This window comes from Lepidochelys olivacea (genome assembly GCF_965140295.1).
Source record: "Lepidochelys olivacea isolate rLepOli2 genome assembly, chromosome: 1".
NCBI classification, from domain to species: domain Eukaryota; kingdom Metazoa; phylum Chordata; order Testudines; family Cheloniidae; genus Lepidochelys; species Lepidochelys olivacea.
This window is the reverse complement of record NC_140411.1, coordinates 262,390,290-262,410,704: the sequence shown is the minus strand read 5'-3', so window position 1 is coordinate 262,410,704 and position 20,415 is coordinate 262,390,290. Positions and strand designations below refer to the sequence as shown.

Sequence of the window (20,415 nt, the reverse complement as noted above, 5' to 3'; positions counted from 1 at the left end):
TTAAGAAGCTCAGCTAACCTGGCTGGCACCTGACCCAAAGGACCAATAAGGGAACAAGATACTTTCAAATCTTTTGGGGGAGGGGGAAGGCTTTTGTTTGCTCTCTCTTGGGACTGGGAGAGGCCAGTCAGAAATCCATCTTCTCCAACCCATCCTAATCCAAGTCTCCAATATTGCAACCAGTAGGTAAACCAGGCAAGGCAGATTTTTATCTTTTGTTTAGTTTATCTTTTGTTTGTGTGTTTTTTTCCCTGTGTTAAGAGGGAGGTTTATTCCTGTTTTCTGTAACTTTAAGGTTTTGCCCAGAGTGGGATTCTCTGTGTTTTGAATCTGAATACCCTGTAAAGTATTTTTCATCCTGATTTTACAGAGATGATTTTGACCTTTTTAAAAATAAATAAATAAATAAAATCCTTCTTTTAAGAACCTGACTGATTTTTCCATTGTTCCAAGATCCAGGGGTTTGGGTCTTTGATGATTTTGTAACAAATTGGTTAGGATATTATTCTCAAGCCTCCCAAGAATGGGGGTGTGTAGGGCTTGGGGAGATATTTTGGGGGAAGACGTCTCCAAGTAGTCTCTTTCCCTGTTCTTTGTTTAAAAGGCTTGGTGGTAGCAGCATACTGTTCAAGGACAAGGCAAAGTTTGTACCATGGGGAAGTTTTTAACCTAAGCTGGTAAGAATAGGCTTTAGGGGGTCTTTCATGTGGGTCCCCAGATCTGTACCCTAGAGTGGGGAAGGAACCCTGACACAAGGGTATGTGACAACTGTAGCCACTGGCTACGGGTGACCTGAAACATAACTACATCTTGTCCAGTCTCTGCTACTATCCCCTGGGGTACTTTGCAGAAAGGGTCAAAAATGACACTGATGTCTAGTCTAACAGTCCCTCTCAGGGTAAAATCTGCTGCTCTGTGAAATCAATTCCTGAAAAAGACTTTGAATAACCGTGGGGGCGGGGGAAAGAAAATCGGGAACCTTCCTTTTCATCCACTGCCCGAAAGCTCGTGCAGTGTTGCTGGGGGCTGTTCAACAGCCACTGCGCTCCACCCCAGACACGGCTGCACTTTAGTGGTGGGCGAGCCCAATTCTGCCCTTATTTTCTCCTGCCATCCCACCCAAGCGGGGCGCTCGGCTGCGTCGCGATCGAGGCTTAAAACACGTCCCACGGTCTCCGAGATGCTGGGGGAGCTTTCGGCGCGGGAGGCGCCCGCCACTGGCAGCCTTATCGTCCCTCCTCGCCGGGCCGGGCGCGGTCAACTCGTCCCGCGCCCCTGGTGGCCGTCGTCGGGCTGCCGCAGCGGGCTCCGCCGAAGGGCTGCAGGGAGCCGGGCGGGCCGGGGTGTAAGGGCCGCTTGGCTTGTGCTCCCACCCCCCGCTCGGATCCCGCCCATGCGCCGCGATTGGCCCGGACGGGGCGACGCCTCCCGCCCGCCCGCCCGCCAGCTCTCCCTGCGCGCCGTCTGCAGCGTGGGGCTCGGCCGGCGCCGCAGCGATGGCTGGCGCCGAGCCGCCGAGCCGGGAGCGCGTCCTCTGCCTCTTCGACGTGGATGGGACGCTCACGCCGGCTCGCCAGGTACCCGCCCGTGGGCCCCTCCTTCCCGCGCCCCTTGCCCGTCCTTGAGCAGCGCGGGCAGGGCAACGAGAGGAGCCGGCCGGGGAGGTGTCCGCCCCGGCCCCGGCCCCCGGCCCCCTGCGGGTGCGGAGCGCGCAGCGGGCTCGGGAGCGGAGTGCCTGCCCGGTGCCCCGCGCAGAGGCGCCATATGGCCCAGCTGGGAGCCTGTCGGGTCTAGCGCAGTGGGGAGCCCGGACTCCCAGCCCCTGCGGCCCTCCACTGAGGAAGCTGCCTCCTGCGGCGTCTCTTCCGGGGCTGTTTCTCCCTCCTGAGCGACAGGTCCCCTAAGCCCCGCCTGGCAGTGGGGGGCGAGATGGAGTCAGAGCTCCCCAGCCAGTGCTGCCCCCAGCACGCCTGCTGCCCTGTGTTGGAACCCAAGCGTGCAAGCTCGGGGCCTTGTTCTAGCAGGTCTGGAGCCCTGCGCTGCCTTTCTGTGAAATACCCTGTGGGTGGAAGAAGGAGACTGTGCAAGGCCACGTAACCATTGAGCACCAGGGATTCTCTTTGCCTTGGCTCTTTGGATTTAACTGTAGTTTTTCTGTGTTGTAGAGTGATTTAACATGGAGAACATTTATTGCTTCTAAAAGTGAGGGGCAGATGGTCCTAGGAAGGGGCTGACCCCCTATGGGCAAGGGCTGAACAAGCTTCCTCTCATGCAGCTCTACGAATGCACCGCTCTGACCTGCAGCAGCCTCTACTATTTCACTCCTGATCCCATAGCTCTGCTAATGCCCTCCCGCTGCTGTTCCTGTTCTAGACTGACAGGCATAGCTCTGCCCGTGCTCTCACTCCTGCCCTGCTACAACCTTTGCTATTCCTGCATCTTCCCACACTGTTCTTCCAATGCACTATGATCCGAACATGCCGCACTCCCTGCTACTCCCATCCCAGGCCTCCCCCAAGCAGAGGTTTTTCAAAGGTGCCAGTTCAGTATGCTTATATTGTGCTGCAAACTGGTGTGTCTCAGCCTTACCTTAAACCAAAAAGCTCCTTTCATAGGCAACCACCCCAAGGTGTCAGCCCAGCTGGCTGGACGCACACACCACAGGTTATATTTGATTAAAGGAGATCTGGCCACCTTTCTAGTGACCTGCACACTTGCCCCTCCCACAGCCCACGTAGTGGCACCTTTTTGGTTTTATCTGGGACAAGATCTTTACATCACCTAGAGACAAGAAGGGGCTAGATGACAGGGTCTAACAGCGTCTTAGGGACCTGGTATGTCTACACTGCAGTTAAACTTCTTGGGCTGGTTCATGCCAACTGCCTCAGACTCACAGGGCTCCAGCTAAGGGGCTGTTTAAGTTGCTGTGTAGACATTCAGACTGCCCGAGCTCTGGGACCCTACCGCTTTCTCTAGCACAAACATCTACGCTGCAATTAAACAGACCCTTCGCCCAAACCCCTTGAGCCCAAGTCAGTTTGCACCGGCCAGCTACAGTTTGCGGCATAGACATATATTTTGGGGTGAAATCGCCTCCCTGCATCCTAGTTATTTTGGCTTTTGGGGAAATAGAAAAAATCTCTGATTAATATGTCAAAGTTCCTTTAAATTGCTGCCTGCCGTATATTTGTGATGCAATAACCAGTTTACAGCATCTGCTTGGTATTAGAAGCAGGGAAAGGGGAGAGGCCTGCTTTCTCCTCACAGCCTGCAAAAGATGCTGGAGCTTTGCAAGGAATGAGAGCAGGTCTGGTGGGCCTAGCTGGCGAAGCCTAGAAGCATCTGGCTCTTCCAGTGTAATCCCACCTGTATTCCACATTCCTTTGTTCTTAGCCACTCCAGGATGAAGTTCTGCCCCTGGCCCCGCATCCATGTATAAACTGTTCTGAGCCCCACTGTAGTGAAAGCCTCTTGCCCACACACAGACTAACCCCACAAGCCTCTTCTTTTACGGCGACCTTGTCCACTATGGGACTAAGTTTGCCCATCTGTATGTTATGGCCTTGTCTACACTAGAGGGACTTACCAGGCCAAGATCTGTGTGGCCCCCTTGCATGCTTGTAAAACCTGTTCGGCCCACAACACGCAAGTGCTCTCAATGGCTTACCTGTGAGCCAAATGCATTTGGATTAGACTAGTGTGTACATGCACATGGTGCGTGAGCCCAGCATAATGGGGCCTGTGATGAGAGCCTCTAACTGTTTACCCAATAGAAATGACTTGCTTTAAATGGGGCACAATATTGGATTTACCCTGAATCATTTCAGCCTGCATTGGACAGCACCAGAACAGACCACACAGTCCTCTTCCTACTGGCCCACAGGCCACTGGTGACCTTTTGAGATCTCCCAGAATCCACTGCTGCTGGCAGCTGAGCTGGGAACTGTGGGGTAGGTACGCAGAAGACACTGCAGGGGAAGTAGCTTAGAACAGCACCAGTGGAGATGCAGTGCCAAATGGACATGTTGAAGTGTTTGAGTCTAGACCAGCATCATCCCACCAGCTCAGTTCTCTAGTGGAGACATGACCTATAGGTACAAACCAGTAACACTTCCCTGCCTTGCAGATGGATTGTGAGGCTAGAATCATGTTTGTCAGGCTCTCTGGGATCCTCACGTGAAGATGCTGTATGGGAGGGCTAAGTATCCATGTGATTAACTACACCAACCTTTAAAGCTTGTTATTCTGTAGGGGGTGATACAGAAGAACACATGTCCCCAGGCCAAAGGAAGGGGGAAGAGGGGAGGCGCTGTTGCTGGGTGCAGTCAGCCCTCCAGCCTTAGCAAACTACCTTTATCTAGAGAAGATAAACAGCAGGGTGGTGGCAGAGTCTGCTCCTGGCAGACACATGTTGCCCAACCCTGCGACAGTGGGATGCCTCTCCTCTCCTGCCTCAGCATGGCTTGCGACTATTCTGGCCAGACCTGCAGGGGGAAGTTAAAGGCTTGGTGGGACCTGTGCTGCTTCAGCTGGCATTCTGTTAATGGGATTAGGCAGTAATGGGGCAGCCCTTCAGTGGGAGGGGAAGGGAGCAAGAGCAGGCCCCTGACTGCCGCCTTTGTTATGGCCCCTGCTGTCACTGCTTCATCTCCAGCTCTGTTACAGTGAATTCTGTGATGCAGTTTGGTTTGTCCCTATGGGGAGCCAGCCCTTAGGACACTTCTCTGCCTGGTTCCCAAATGTTTTGGGTAGGATCTCTCCCACTTGTGAGGGATTATTGATGTATAGGCACTTCCCACCCCCTTAGTTAAATACAGAAAAGGGCATATATTACCACTTTGTGTGTCAGGGCAAGGGGAAAGACATGGAGCAACAGGACATGCGGGAATGGGGTGCCAATTTACTATTAATCCCTTACAAATGGGGGGCACATACACGCACTCCTTTCCTTGTTTGTCTCTTCCCCCTCCATCAGTCCTTTGCTGTTTCTTTCCTCCATATCATTTTTCCACCCCTCCCAGTGTATTTTTTCCTCCATGCCCTGGTGGTACCCCCTTCCTGTTCCCATTCCCCCCCAGATGACTGTGTGCTGCTGGGCTTGGGAAGATGACAGCGCCCATTCGTATCACCGTGGGACTAGGCCTCACATGCTGCCAAGGCTGAGCTGAATGCCGCAGAAGCAGAGAAGAGAAGTGTGGGTTCATGGGATGCTGCCTGCAGCTCCATGTGTGAGCAGCTCCCACAGCCCACTCACAGAGGCTGCTGTGAGAGCAGAGAGAAGGCAGGTGGCTTTCAAAGAACCCCTTGCCACTTCGTTCAGAGCCATGGAAGGCCATCTGCTGGGGGAGGGAATGATGGCCAGATCTGGGGTCATGCAGCTATTCACAATTCCAATGCACCTGGTTCCCTGGACTAAAGTGGTGCTCACCAGGCAGGGAAATACTGTTAAAGACTAGTCACTACTGGCTGGGAACGGCCTTCGTTGGAGGCCCTGCTGTAAGTGGGCCAGAGCTTGTCCATTACTCTGGCTGTATTCTGACCTGCCCTCTCGCTCCTGCCCCTCTAGAAAATTGATCCTGAAGTGGACAAGTTCCTTCAGGAGCTGCGTGAGAGAGTCCAGATCGGCGTGGTGGGAGGCTCTGACTACTCCAAGATAGCTGAGCAGCTGGGGGAAGGGGATGAAGGTGAGACGCTCCCCCTACCCCAGATCAGGAGAGTGTGGGAAGGGGTGGGGGAAACAGAGGGTGGAGAGAGAGAGAGGCTACTCTCCTTTGCAGGGAGGGAGGTAGTTTGGCTTGTGTGCTGTTGGTAATTACATGCAGCTGTAGACACCTGAACACTGAGTTTGATTCCACCCACAGAGAGGATAAAATGGTACCCACAGAGAGCGCTTGCACTGCTACCCACTGCCACTTGTGCTACTGAGCTCAGAGAGTCGCCCCCAGGCAACCACTCTTGCGAGAAGCGTAGCACTTGTACCTAAGGGCCCGCTCCTGCTCCCATTGAAGTCACTGGAACCAACAGAAATTTTGCCGTTGAGAGCAGGAGCAGCTCAGCCGACAACCAGAACTGTGGCTATCCACATCAGCAGAGCTGACCTCTGTAACGGAGCAGAGGTGCACATGTAACCCACCGTGTTTGTGTCTCTCTCCTGGGCCAGCCCATGAGTAGTCTTCGGCTCCAGCAGCTGCAGCATGTGCTTTTAGCTGTCATGGGCCTGCAAAGAGCATGGGAGGATAGAAGGAGGCCCATTTAGAGTTTACCTTCTCTTCCCTACCTCCAGGAGCAATATAGTCCTACCATCTCCAGGTCTGATCAGCTGTAACCTCCATTAGTTCCATAGCCCATTCATTGACAGTCTGAGTAAATGGAAAGGGAATGGGCACAAACTCTCTCCCATGCTTGGACATGCTCTGTTTTGGAGGTCTGAAGGTCCTGAAAAGCAGTGGGAGATTGGGCAGAGTGCTTGGATGAGAAGGAGCGACTGGGGAATTGACAGCTGTCCTCTCTTCTCACTTTCCTTTTTCCCCTTTTCTAATATCAGCATAAAATCTACAGCGGAGTTCTGAAATCCTCTTCCTAGCTCCTTAGCAAAGAGAGGCTGCCTGGTGACACAACTCATGGCTCAAGGGAGCATGAAGTTAATTGCAGAGTCAGCAACAATCTATTTATTGCTGGAGGAGAAGCTAGGGTTAGATAACCAAGTGCATTGCTGAGGGGAGGGTGCGGGTGGGGATGGGAAAGGGTGGAGGCAGGATGGTCTAGGAGAATGAGCACATGGCTGGGAGTCTGGCATTCCTGAGCGCTAATCTCAACTCTGCCACTAACTCCCTGCAGGGCCTTGAGCAGGTCGCTTCTGCTGTCTGTGCCTTTGTTCCCCATGTGTAAAATGGGCATAACATCCAGGGAGTTGTGAGGCTCAAGGTCTGTTTGCTCAGCCTACGGCCATGGAGTAAAGGCTCAAAGAGCTCTGAATCCAGCCAACATCCATCGCTCCGCACTGCTCCATCGCCGAGTGACGGACGAGGTTGTGCTAATGTTTTTTCTCTCGCCTTCATCTCCCTTCCCCCCCCCCACCCTGCTGTCCCCTGCCCCATACACCCATTCCCCACAGTCATCGACAAGTTTGATTACGTCTTTGCGGAGAATGGCACCGTGCAGTACAAGAATGGGCAGCTGGTCGCCAAACAGGTAGGCCTAGCTTACTTGCTATGTCTCCCACCGAGCCACAGGAGCTCTTTCCCTGTCTTCTCCACCAAGTCTGTCTCCAGTTCCATCAGCACCAGATGAAACCAGCCATATGCCACCATCCAGAGCTCTGCCAGCTCCACTCCCCACCAAAGCCTCCCTACTCCTTCTGTCCAGTCATCACCATAGTGGGCATCCTGGATGAATTTTGTAGAATAGCTCAGCCCACGTGCTTTGTGGCAAGTTGATGGTAGTCTTGGCTTCATGTGACCTCTAACCTTTTCTTCCCCCTGCTCCCAAAGGCTATCCAGAATCACCTGGGGGAGGAGCTTTTGCAGGAGCTGATCAACTTCTGTCTCAACTACATGGCACTCCTGAAGCTGCCCAAGAAACGGTAATGATCCTCCTGTACCCAGCTGCTGTTCGTGTACCATTCAGATCTAGGCAATTGGACATCACACTCCCATTTAGAATTGCAGATCCACTGGCTTTGTTCTTGGCCTCATTATCTGTATTTTGATAGCACCTAGAGGCCCTAACCAAGAGCAGAGTCCTGCTGTGCTGGGTGTTGCAAATGCACAATTTAAGAGACAGTCCCTGTTCTAAAGAGTTGATGATCTAAGTAGACAAACCAGGGGATGGAAGAGTGGAAGTATTGTTATCCCCTCCTTACAGATAGGAAACTGGGGCACAAAGATTATGACTTGCCCAGTATCACACAGTCTGTGGCAGAGCTAAGGATTGAACCCACGTCACTTGAGTCCTAGTGTCTTAACCACAAGATCAGCTTTGCTGTCGCATTATCTTAGCTTCCAAAACACTGCTCCCTCCCCCTGAGCTCTGGCTTAGATTGAGTTGACATGTTTCCTTCTCTCTAAAGACACCCTGTCATTCTGGGACAACTCCCCTCAACTCTGTATCAGCAAAGCTTGGCTGTGATTAATATCCCAGTGATGTGCTGCAGCAGTAAAAGTGGAGAGTTATTTATTTCTGGGCTTAGAGCGTGAGCACTTGATACCTGAAGCATGAGGATAATCCTGTTGTCATTTTTAGCCTGCTTAGTGTCCCTGCAAACATTCCTTACATCACATGTTTTACAGGCACTCCTATTTTAATGGTTCCTTCTCTCTTCCCTTCCCAATTCTTAAAAAAAACCAAAACAAACCACCATGGACATCTACACATGCACAGCGGGACCTTCATAGAGTTCCGCAACGGAATGCTGAACATCTCTCCCATTGGCCGAAGCTGCACCCTGGAGGAGCGAATAGAATTCTCTGAGCTGGACAAGGTAACTGGCCAAGATTCACCCTCCCCTCCTCCATGACTGGGCATTAAGTTGTGGGGCGTTGACTATTTCTGGCCATGTAATACCACAGCACTCGGGTCTCATCTTATATCCATGCCGACGACTCTGTTGCCTGTGGGCTTGCCTGCATAAGCTCTGGAGGCTGAGGCTGTGATAAGGATGGGAAACCACAGGAAATATGTAGATGAAAGAACTGACCTAATCTGCTGCCACTGATCAAGTAGGAGTGCAGGCTCCCTATGTGGAGAAGCTGTCCTAAGAAGAGCCTCTCATTTTCAATGGTGTTTCTTCAGTGTCATGATTAGAGATGGTCTTAGACCAGAACCTCAAAGCCAGCAGCCCTGAACTTAGGTAGTGAACTTACAGCTCAGGGCCCATCTCCAGTCACAGCGAAGCAGCATTGTCAACTGACATCATGTCCCATTCCCCAGCCCAAACGGAGCAGGTGTCTCCTCAATGGGCCTTCCAGACCAGGACCAGTCTCCTAAACGGATCTACAGAGCTCTCAGATCCTTGCAAATGCTGGCTGAACCAACCTATCTATGATGGCTTCTTTCTCCCCTCCCCAAGGGCAGAAGGGGTCAGACTACGTCAAGACATGAAGGCAGATAAGTGGGGAACCTATGGACTTTGGGTCCTGAACTGGGCCTCTGAACCTCCAAGGGAGAGCAGTGTTGATGGTGAAATGCATCAGCTGCCAGGGTGGGGTGGAGTGCAGGAAGGGGCTTTGGTTTGGGGTTGCTCAACAGCTGACCTGGGGTCCTCTAGGCTAGGGATGGGTAAACTTTTTGGCCTGAGGGCCACATCTGGGTATGGAAACTGTATGGTGGGCCATGAATGCTCATGAAATTGGGGGTTGGGGTATGGAAGGGGGTGAGCGCTCCGGCTGGGGGTGTGGGTTCTTGGGTGGGGTTGGGAAAGAGGGGTTGGGGATGGAGGAGGGTGCTCTGGGCTGGGACCGAGGGGTTCAGAGGATGGGAGGGGGATCAGGGCCTGAGCAGGGGGTTGGAGCTCAGGGGTGCAGGCTCGAGGTGATGCTTACCTCAAGCAGCTCCCAGAAGCAGCAGTGTGTCCCCCCTCCAGCTCCTACACGGAGGCGCTGCCCCATCCGCTCCTATTGGCTGCAGTTCCTAGCCAATGGGAGCTGTGGGGGTGGCGCTTGGGGCAGGGATAGCATGCAGAGCCTCCTGGCTGACCCTATACATAGGAGCCGGAGAGGGGACATGCTACTGCTTCTGGGAGCCACGCGGAGCAGGGCAAGCCCTCGATCCCGCTCCCCGGCTGGAGCGGGACAAGCACTGGATCCTGCTCCCCACTGGGAGTTTGAGGGCTGGATGTGGCCCCTGGGCTGTAGTTTGCCCACCCCGGCTCTAGGCTGACATGGCCAAGGCTAATGTGGGCTGGCTACATCAGTGTGGGGAGGGGAATCATATACAGGGAGAAATGAAAGTAGCATGAATACAGAGGCCATTTCGAATCCTCACAGCCCATGCTGAATGCCTCCCTCGTCCTCCCCAACAGTTGTCCTGGGTGCTCAGTACAGGAGACAGAGGAAGGAGGTTGTACTTGCTGCTAGGGTAACAAGGAAATTCTGGCCTGGAAACTGGGATCAGAGCAGAGAAACTATCCTGGTGATGCACAGAGAGAGGCTTGCAAGGCCTGTAGGTAAATCTAGACAATCAATGGAATGAGGCCTATCAAGGATACAGTCATTCAAAACCTCCTATCCCGCCGTCCTCCTGTTTGTTCATCTGCAGAAAGAGAGGATCCGTGAGAAGTTTGTGGCAGCCCTGCAGAGGGAGTTTGCTGGCAAGGGCCTACGGTTCTCTCGAGGTGAGCAGAGTGCTGCTGTGGGGTTTCCCTGTGTGATGAATTTCCTGTTGAGATCTTGGAAGGGAATGATACCAGGGTATTTCCTGCTTAAAAGTAGTAGAGCGTCTGCTTGAGTGAACGTCAGAGGTGTATTCCCAGTGGAGATCCCTGGGAGGGGTATTGCCCATGTTCATCCCTGAGGAGGGATCTCAAGCCCTGTTTCCTATTTAATGCATGATTATGGTCCAAAAACCGTAGATCTGCTTCCCTGGTATCACTCGGATGTGCTGGCTTTAGTGACACACTAAGTTTTAACTGTATTTTACTTCTGTTAGCTGTACTGAGCCAACACAATTCTGGACAGAGCTTGAATCTGTTCTGTCTCAGACAGCAGCAACAGGATTGCTAACTGCGTTCCAACTACAGAGCCAAATTCTACCTTCAGTCCCACCTACGTAACTGCACTGAATCCACTGGTGCAGGAGAGTGGAAGAACCCAGCCTGAGTCTGAGCTCCCAGGTTGTGTTTGCAGGGGTGACTGTTAAGAAAACGGCCTTTACTCCATTTGCAAGGAAAAGCTGCATCTTGAGTCACTGAGAGGCAATAAATGTGGAGCCCAGTACACCATTTTATGCAGTCACTCACTTTAATGGCCAGACTTTCAGGAGTGCTCAGCCCGCAGCCACCCTCACGGAGCACAGCAGGAGGGGAGCACTCTTGGGTCTTTCCACTGAAGTGGAAGGTCATCAGGCTGGGTGAGTGACAGGGCTGAATTCTTTAAAGCTATTCACCAGGGAAGGTAGGTATGGCTGAAAAAGGGAAGGCACTCATCAAAAAGAAAGCACATTACTAGGAGTGTAGCAGGGATGAGTGATGGGGGAGCGTGGCGGAGGTGGCACATCATTTGCCACCCTATGTGTAATTCAGAGTCCCTGAGACTCTGCGCTCGGAGGAGCCTGCATCTCTAGGCAGTATCCCCCTTCGCTGCCCCAGTAAGAACATCTCGTGATCCCTGCCAGCATTTACACAAACCATTTGTCATAGCAGAGAAGGACAAAGGCATTGCAGTCCTGTTCTCCTCCTCAAATGCACATGGAACAAGAACAGAACAATGGTCCTTTCTCCTATGACTTTGGTAAGCTGCCAGCAGTAGGCTAGGATTGTAAGTAAGCACACAAAGATAATGGGAGCTGCGGGGGCTCAGCTCCTCTAAAAATAAGGCATAAAGTGTTTAGAGTACCCCAAAGTGGAGACACACAAAATTAAGGACTCCTTCTGAAAGGGGTGTGCACAGAGCTGAAAAGTGGCAGAAGGCCTCAAGAGTTCCTGGAGCCCAGTCCCCTGCTCACACCACTGAGCAACAACGAGACAGAACTTACTGTCCTTGAGTGCCATCTGTCGTTCCCTCTGCATTTGATCTTCTAGCCCTGCCAGTACCAGGAGCCCCTCTCGCTGCCCAGCTCTGCTTAGAGACAGAGCACGCTGACAATATTTTCCATATCTGAATGCATATGGATGTATTAAAGGGAAGGATTACGTGTAGGGCTCCAGCCTAGAACTTAGAGACCTGGGTTCAATTCCTAGTCTGCCCCAGGCTTTCTGTGGGACCTTCAAGCAAGTCACTTAGTGTCTCTGTGCCACAGCTCCCCCCCCCCCATGTAAAAGGGGAGGCTAGCACTTTTCTCAACACCCCTGTGAGGTAAGGGAGTTACTGTGCAGATGGGGCCATGGAAGTACTGTGGCAGGGGTCTGTCCCAAAGCACACCTCCTCATGGCACAGAATGGCCCTGCAGGCACCCAGCCCTCAGTTCCCTCCTAGTTCTCCCAAGGACATGGTCGTAGCCCAGAATACTTGCAATAATGTTCCCCTTCTTGGGGTTCAGTTAAGGCTTTAGGAAATAGTTGGTCTCCTTTGGCCCTTTCAGGCCCAAGCCCTTCCCTCTTGGGGTTTCCTGTTTCACCCTCCATCTAGGCCTTCAGGTTTGCAGTTCCCCCTCCAGTTAGCTGGTTGCTAGGGAGCGCTGTCATTCCCACTTCAGCTTCTGGCCACTCTGTGGAGTTTTTTCCCCAGGTGTCTTGCCCTGGTGTCTCAGTGCCATTCCTCTGGTCAAGGGATTCCACAGCTCCTCCATGGGTTGTGCACAGAGTCAAGTTCCCCTGCCTGCTGGGATCCAGGCCTACTCCACAGAGTCTCTCTCCTTCCACTCTGCTCAGCCAACAGCTGGGTTTTATCCTGGATCAGGAAGTAGCTCCATGACTAACACCTGGCCCCCATTCTCCAGCTTCTCTGCTGCCTCCTTAAGCAGCTGTTCTTTAAAGGGGCCATGTCATGAAACAGGGTTGGCTAGCCCCAGATCCCACTACACCTGATAGGGGACAGACCGCTCTGGTACAGTACCCATGGCAGATTCCTCTGGAGCACCACCAGCCTCACTGTTTCCTGCTTGTGTCCTTGGCTGGAATCACAAGGGCCTTGCTGACGCCACCACAGCCCATTGTCATAGAAACAGCAGCTGCTGTCATCCTGATAATGCATTAGAGACTCGATCACCATGGCTGGGCTGGTGCCTGCCTCCACATCATGGACAGACATTTCCCTTTGCCCCAGGGTAGCGAGGTCTGGAATTCACCCCGCACCCTTCCAACACCAGCCTGCTGACCTAACAACCTCCCTCCTGCTGGCAGGTGGTATGATCAGCTTTGATGTCTTCCCTGAGGGCTGGGACAAGCGATACTGCCTCGACATCCTCGAGGACGAGAGGTTCGACACCATCCACTTCTTCGGGAATGAGACGACCCCAGTGAGTATATGGGGGGGGCATTTCTCTCCTAGGCTGGCAGCCTCTTGGAGGAGAGGGCAGGAGTCCTTCCCCAGCCATATGGGACTTCACCTAACTCCCTTTGGAATTGCCCTCTAGTGGGGGGGGTGTCTCTCTAGTGCGAATGAGGGCCTGCAACTGTACCATAGCAGGCTGCAGTCCCAGCAGAACTCACGTCTCCAGGGGAAACTGAGTGCTGTAAGAAGTGGTGTTGGGGATTCACCGGGTGGCTCTCTTCCTTCTGAGTCGTTACTGACCTAGTGGCCCAGCACAAGTCTGGGAAGGGTTATGCTGCTGATGGTGCCATGTAACCAATGAGCTGTAAACCAAAACCTCGCCCGCTTCCACAGAGGCTTTTCAGTTTAAACAGGAACGGCTCTGCCTACTCTCTGGAATCGGTTACAAGATGATCCTTACCTACTGCAATAAGCTGACTTGGGCATCTCCACTGACGTAGGGGGAGTGGTGTTAGCCAAGCTCCGGCTTGGGTGACTACATTGTGCTGTTCTAAAATTCTCCCATCATTTCAGATGGGTGTGGTATTCTTCACTTCCTATCCTAAACTGCTCCACAGTGTTGTAGCTGCAGAACAGTGGTGTAAGCAGGGACCTTTCCCACATACTCCATTCGCACAGTTAACACACTGTAGCCTGTTACAAGCTGCTACGTTCTCCTCCAGCTGCAGAGGTGGCTGCGTTTCAGTGGCAGATGAATGACCCTTCTACAGAGTCTCCAGTGCATTGGAGATTGTGCAAGACAAAGCAAGTGATAGCTAGAGAGGGAGTTATGGTTGTGATTACTACCCTCCTCCCTATTTTCTTTTCCCCCTACAGGGAGGGAATGATTATGAGATTTATGATGACCCCCGGACAGTAGGACACAGCGTCCAGTCTCCCCAGGACACAGTCCGAAGGTGCTGTGAGATCTTTTTTCCAGAGAGAGCTAATGAATCGTGACTTTGATACCCCTTCTCCAGCACCCCGCCTCCCGAGATCCCACATCATGAAAACCACCTTCATTCGAGGCCTCTGTGCAGGGCCCTTTTAAGAAAGCTTTCCAGAGCTGGTTGTGAGGGAAGGATTTAAACTGAGGTGGAGGAGGCTATAGGGAGGGGGGTTATTAACCTTCCACTACCCCCAGTTACAGGTGGGCTGTGTGGGACCAGGCTCCTTTCTGCTGCCATCAGACTCTCTTCCTTTTCCAGGTGAACGTTCAGTTCTTGGTGGGAGACGGTTCCCTGCTCTGTTCATCTGAGGCATTTGTAGGGGCCAATCACTACAGTCTCACTCTCTAAACATATTTGCACAACGGATGCACTCCTCATCAGTTAGCACCTTTTAAATAGGAAGCAGGGTCTGGGACCCCCATAAGTCAGGTGGTTCTCAGACCTCTTCACACAGCAGACCAGTCCTTAAAGGCGACCTGCAAAGGGTTTTAAAAAATGATCAGGGCTGTAACCCCATGCTCTGGGTGTCCCTAGTCTTTGATTGCCAGAAGCTGGGAGTGGGCGACAGGGGATGGATCACTCAATGATTACCTGTTCTGATCATTCCCTCTGAAGCATAGGGCACTGTTCACCGTCAGAAGACCTGATCATGGCTAGATGGACCATTGGTCTGATCCATTATGGCTGGTCTTATGAGCGTGTACCCTTTTTATATATATAAACAAAAAATATAGAAAAAGGGTGCACTGGATTTCTGTTTTTGTTTACACTAGAAACATCAGGAATGTTGTGCCTGATCTCTTATCTTGTTGGAGGACTTGTGGGAGGTCTGTGGGGGTTTATTCTGCCCTTAGCACCTCAGTTGAAGAGGTTGGGAAGTGGAAACTTTAACAAAGACATTCTTTTAACCATTAGGCATTGGAGTTGGATGGGTATTAAGTTTATATTTAAAAAAAAAAAACAAAAAAAACAACAAACACCACCTCTGGCAGTTTCAGCAGTCTAAGTGTTATCCCCTTTTCTATCCCAATTGCTCAAGTCTTCCTGGCTGGAGAAGCTATGAAGTGATGACATCACCAGACACCCTTGGGACTGCCAGCCTAGACAAGAGCTCGATTTCTAGTTCAAAAAACCTCACCCTTTAAAAAGCCAACCCAACCCTTTCAAGCGTTCTTTATCCAGCTGGAAACAAAACACGGAACAGCTCTAATTTGCCCCATTCCCTTTTCCAGTCACCTTTAAGGAGGCAAAAAGAACAGGAGTACTTGTGGCACCTTAGAGACTAACAAATTTATTAGAACATAAGCTTTCATGGCCACAGCCTACTTCATTGGATGCATAGAATGGAACATATAGTAAGAAGATATAGATATATATACATACAGAGAAGGTGGAAGTTGCCGTACAAACTGTAAGAGGTTAATTAATTAAGATGAGCTATTAGCAGCGAGAGAAAAAAACCTTTTGTAGTGATAATCAAGATGGCCTATTTAGACAGTTGACAAGAAGGTGAGAGGATACTTAACATGGCTGCTTTCCCCATTCAGGAGCTTATCTGTGCAGTGAGTGCAGGGTTACACAGCTTCCCCACCCCATGGTGCTCTGCCAGTGATGAGCTGCCAAAATCTTAACAACCGGTTCCCTCCTCACCCCACGAGGAGGTCATGGCCCTCCCCTGCCCCCCAGGACTCCTGCCCCATCCAACACCTGCATTCCTTGATGCGGCCCCCCCCCCCAGGACCCCGTCCCATCCTCCCCTGTCCCCTGACTGCCCCTGGAACCGGGCAGGAGGGTCTTGTGGGCCACCATAGTGGGTGCCCACCCCGCCTCGTCTCGCCCCTAAGAGCCAGAGGGACCTGCCGGGGGGTAAGGTGGGGCTTCCCGGCAGTGCTTACCTGGGACGGCTCCTGGGAAGCATCCGGCAGGTCCCTCTGGCTCCTAGGGGCGGGGAAGCATAGCTAGGTGGGGAGCAGGGGGAGCGGCTGCTCCCCCCACTGATCACATCAAAAGTGGCGCCTTAGGTGCTGACTCCATGGGTGCTCCAGCCCTGGAGCACCCACAGGGAAAATTTAGTGCGTGCAGAGCACCCACCAGCAGCTCCCCACCCCGCACCCGGCCTCACCTCACCTCCACTCCGCCTCCTCCCCTGCACGCGTCGCCCCGCTCTGATTCTCCGCCCCCTCCCCCAGCTTCCTGCGAATCAGCTGGCGTGGGAAGCCTGGGAGGGCTGAGAAGCAAGCGGCGGCTTTGTGCTCAGGCCCAGGGAGGTGGAGGTGAGCTGGGGCAGGGTGGGGTTACCTGCTGCAGTGCGGGTGGCCCTCCTTGCGCCCCCCCCCACCCCAGCTCACCTCTGCCTCCCTGGGCCTGAGCACGAAGGCACCCCTTGCTTCTCAGCCCCCTGGCTTTCTGCGCGAACAGCTGATTCGTGGGAAGCCAGGGGGGCAGAGAAGCACAGCAAGGTGGCACGTAACTCAGGGGTGGAGGCAGAGTGGAGGTGAGCTGGGGACGGGGACGGGGAGCTGCCGGTGGGTGCTTTGCACCCACCAAATTTTCCCTGTGGGTGCTCCAGCCCTGGAGCACCCACAGCGCCACTTTTGGCCGGTTGTTAAATTTAGAAGCCCTTTTAGAACCACTTGTCCCTTGCAGGACAACCAGTTCTAAAAGGGCTTCTAAATTTAACAACTGGTTCTAGCAAACCAGCTCCAGCTCATCACGGTGCTCTGCCCTGCACCCACTTGGGACTCGCCTGGGGTCACCTTTCCCAGCGGCCCACTACTGCAAGGTGGGCAACGCTGGCTTCCCTACTCAGCTGGGAACGCAAAGGGCCTTTCCTCAGCAGTGCTAAGCTTCACATGGAGTTGTGTGCGCTTGGCCTTGCTGGGCTCCCACTAATGCACAGTTCAGCACCTACCACCTGAATATTGCTCCTCGTGGTAGCGGATGCAGCTCCATGAATCTGTTTCAGAACCACTGTAGTAGGTGATGCCGTGCCAACCGTGGGCTACCATTAGGCCCCCTCTCTGTTAGAACCCAAACCATATTAGGGACCAGGTCACCATGTGGTGGGCTTCCCCCCATGCCAGTCCACAGCAGAGGGGAGTCCAGTACACCTCGCAGCCACAGCACCAGGCTCTTCAGCTCTGGCTGTAGAGGCTCATGGATTTAGCTGTGGAGGCCCCTTCTCCAAACTGCACTGTTGGCCAATGCCGGGGCTGTCACAGCCCTGCTTTTAAGGCTGTGTAAGTGGAGAGGCCGGGCTGGCTTTAAGCAGTTAGCCTGGCTGGGGTAGAGCAGAGCCCACCCTGCTACCATCCTTGGCAAAAGCAAAGATTGAGCCAGGTTGCCTCCTGTTCTAGCCTTTCCTTGCCCACAGGCCCCCATCTGGCCTGGCAGCGACAGCAGTAGGGAGGCAGCACCATGTGGGGAAGGGGATGGGCTTGTACCAACATTTTCAAAAGCCACCTCTGACTTTGGGGGCCTAACCCCAACCCCCCAGGCCCTGCTGTGCCAAGGGGCTGAGCACATGGTGTGCACCTGCTCAGTGCCTCGGAGAAGCAGGCCCCGGGTGGCTTAGCTTGGCTGCCTCCCATTAGCACAGGCCCTGCTGTACTAGACTGATGTGGGCAAGGGCCCAAATGCAGGTGTGGAGGGAAGGGGCAGGACTGGGCTCCTTGGGAGGGGTTAGAGTGGGTGAGGGCCTGTGCCCTGCCTGAGCAGCAGCTTTCAGGAGCGGAAAAGCCTCAGTTTGACCACACCCCATGGTTACATTCCTAGGAAGCGCTTGTGTGCACCGCTTGTTCCTAGAGCCCTCCCTCATGTAGTCACTCTTCCTGCCCCCTGGAAATACTCACCAGGTGCTAGTTGTCAGACCCCTCCCAGGGGGCTAGAGTGGGGTCTGCATGCCCCAGGGCACATAGCAGGTGAGAGGGCCACTCTGCCAGTGCTAGGAGGAGCTGGGAAGGGGAATCCACCCATCTGAGTCCTGACACCATGCCCTGGTGTGGCTTGTATCCGCACACAAGCATGAGGAGCACCCATCCCAGGTGTGTCACCTCTGCCCTAGCAGGGAGTGCACGGGGGGCGATGGTGTTATGTGAGAGGGAAGATGGGAATAATTGTTGGTCTAGAACAGGGGTCGGCAACCTATGGCATGCGTGCCAAAGACAGCACGCGAGCCGATTTTTAATGGCACGCTGCTGCCGGGACCCCGGCAGGCAGCAGCATGCTATTAAAAATCCTGCCCGCCCCAGCCCACTCTTCTCTGCACTCCAACCCCCCGCAGGAGCAGGGTGAAGAAGCTTGGTCCTGCCAGCTGCTGCAGGGCAGGCAAGCTCCCCCCTCCCAAACCTCTTCCCCCAGTGTGCTGGGTTCCTGTCCCTCCTCCTCTCCCTCCCTGCTGCCGATCAGCTGATGAGGGAGGGGGAGAAACAGAGCTGCAGTGCGCTCCTTGCTCAGGGGAGGAGGCAGAGAAGAGGTGGAGATGGGGCCTTGGGGAAGGGGGCTGGATTCAGGGCATATCCCCTCCAGCCCCCTTCCGTGAGCCACTCTGGGCAGGGGGCTGGGATCACCCCCATGACCCTAGCCCGCACCCCCAAGCCCTCTGCCCTGAACCCTGCTGCCCCGCACGACCCTAGCCCTCTGTCCTGACTCCTGCACCCCCCACACATACCCAGCCCCCCCACCCCATGCTCTGACTCTTACACCCCCCCACATTCTCACCCCCATCCTGAGCACCAAACGGGAGCTCCTGCACACACACACCCCACATTCCTACCTGCACCCCTCACACCAAATGGGAGCGGCCCAGGTGAGCACTCCACACTCAAACCTCCTGCCCAAACCCTGAGCCCCCTCCCTCATTCTAGCTCCTAGCCAGACCCTACACCCCAAACCCCAGCCTGCTCTTTCACCCCCAGCCCTGTGCTCAGTGCACTCCCACCCTCAGCTCAGTGCAGAGAGAGAGAGAGAGGAAGAGAATGGGCTAGAACCAGGGAGAAGGTAGGTACCCACTCTATGTGGGCAGGGCTAGGATCCCAGACTGGCAGCGGGCTGAGCGGGTCCGGCAGCCGGGACCTTGGCTGGCAGGAGCCGGCAGACGGAACCCCAGACCGACAGTGGGCTGAGTGGCAGCGGGCTGAGCTGCTCAGCCCACTGCTGGTCTGGGGGTCTGGCTGCCGGCCCCTTGCCAGCCAGCGTCCCGGCTGCAGGCCCCGCTCAGCCCGCTGCCAGCCTAGGTGAATAGAACCCCAGGCTGGCAGCGGGCTGAGCGGGCCAGCGGCATAAGATCAGCATTTTAATTTAATTTTACATGAAGCTTCTTAAACATTTTGAAAACCTTGTTTACATACGACAATATTTTAGTTATATAATATATACTTAGAGAGAGAGAGACCTTCTAAAAAACATTAAAATGTATTACTGGCACACGAAACCTTAAATTAAAGTGAATAAATGAAGACTCAGCACACCACTTCTGAAAGGTTGCTGAGCCCGGTCTAGAATTTAGCATCTGTTTTTTTCCATGTCTGTTTCCTAACCCTGTATTTGTAACCCTGCTGGGCAGATCTCACTGTGACAGGTGGAGAGGGCATGAAGTGGGAGCCCTGTCCTGTCCCTCACCCCCCCCCCCACACACACACAAACACACTCCTCCTCACAACAACAGGAGACAGAGCATTCAGTAGCCCATGAAGGGCTACAAAACAGGGAATATGCCTCCTTTGCGTTATACCTCTGACTAGCCACGAGGTGGCTGGACCTATTAGCACTCCCCTCTGCCTTCCCCCCTGCCCTGGGATGTAGGAGGACTCTCCTTGTACTAAAAAAAAAAAAAAAGAGGACTTGTGGCACCTTAGAGACTAACCAATTTATTTGAGCATAAGCTTTCGTGAGCATCCGATGAAGTGAGCTGTAGCTCACGAAAGCTTATGCTCAAATAAATTGGTTAGTCTCTAAGGTGCCACAAGTGCTCCTTTTCTTTCTGTGGATACAGACTAACACGGCTGCTACTCTGAAACCTCTCTTTGTACTGTCCACAGCTTGTACTGTCGTGATATCTACCACGATTAAGCAGGAATGTGTGTATCAGAGTTATTGCTCTGTGTGTGTGTGAACATCGATTGATGTGTCAGTGACCAAGGAGACAGGTGGCTCTGGTCACATCTGCAGTAGAGCCAGGCAGCTCCTGTACAATTGATCCCAAGTGTTTAAAATAAATTTATTTAACAAACATTAAAATATTAAATGTGGCTAAGGAGCGCTCTGTGCTTTGTACCGCAGTACTTTTGCAACCCACTGGGGCCAATCACAGCAACAGCTAGCAGGGTCTAGTAACAGAAGGG

The 20,415-nt window shown here is 53.4% G+C and overlaps 1 protein-coding gene across 6 annotated transcripts in view; it reads left to right on the top strand.

The window, feature by feature from the left end:
* The first annotated feature begins 1,448 nt into the window (after positions 1-1,448).
* The window catches only part of PMM1 (phosphomannomutase 1), a 50,873-nt gene continuing 31,906 nt past the window's right edge, over positions 1,449-20,415 (top strand). For 3 of the 6 annotated variants that reach the window (XM_084645167.1, XM_084645164.1, XM_084645163.1), the window contains exons 1-8: positions 1,449-1,577; positions 5,567-5,684; positions 7,115-7,191; positions 7,491-7,582; positions 8,380-8,479; positions 10,255-10,330; positions 12,995-13,110; positions 13,962-14,041. In XM_084645167.1, coding sequence (XP_084501293.1) covers positions 1,497-1,577; positions 5,567-5,684; positions 7,115-7,191; positions 7,491-7,582; positions 8,380-8,479; positions 10,255-10,330; positions 12,995-13,110; positions 13,962-14,041 — 740 coding nt within the window. In that variant the 5' untranslated portion in view covers positions 1,449-1,496. Of the gene's footprint in view, positions 1,578-5,566; positions 5,685-7,114; positions 7,192-7,490; positions 7,583-8,379; positions 8,480-10,254; positions 10,331-12,994; positions 13,111-13,961; positions 20,323-20,415 lie in introns of those variants that run through there. The other 3 variants (XM_084645162.1, XM_084645165.1, XM_084645166.1) reach the window with 3 other exon arrangements.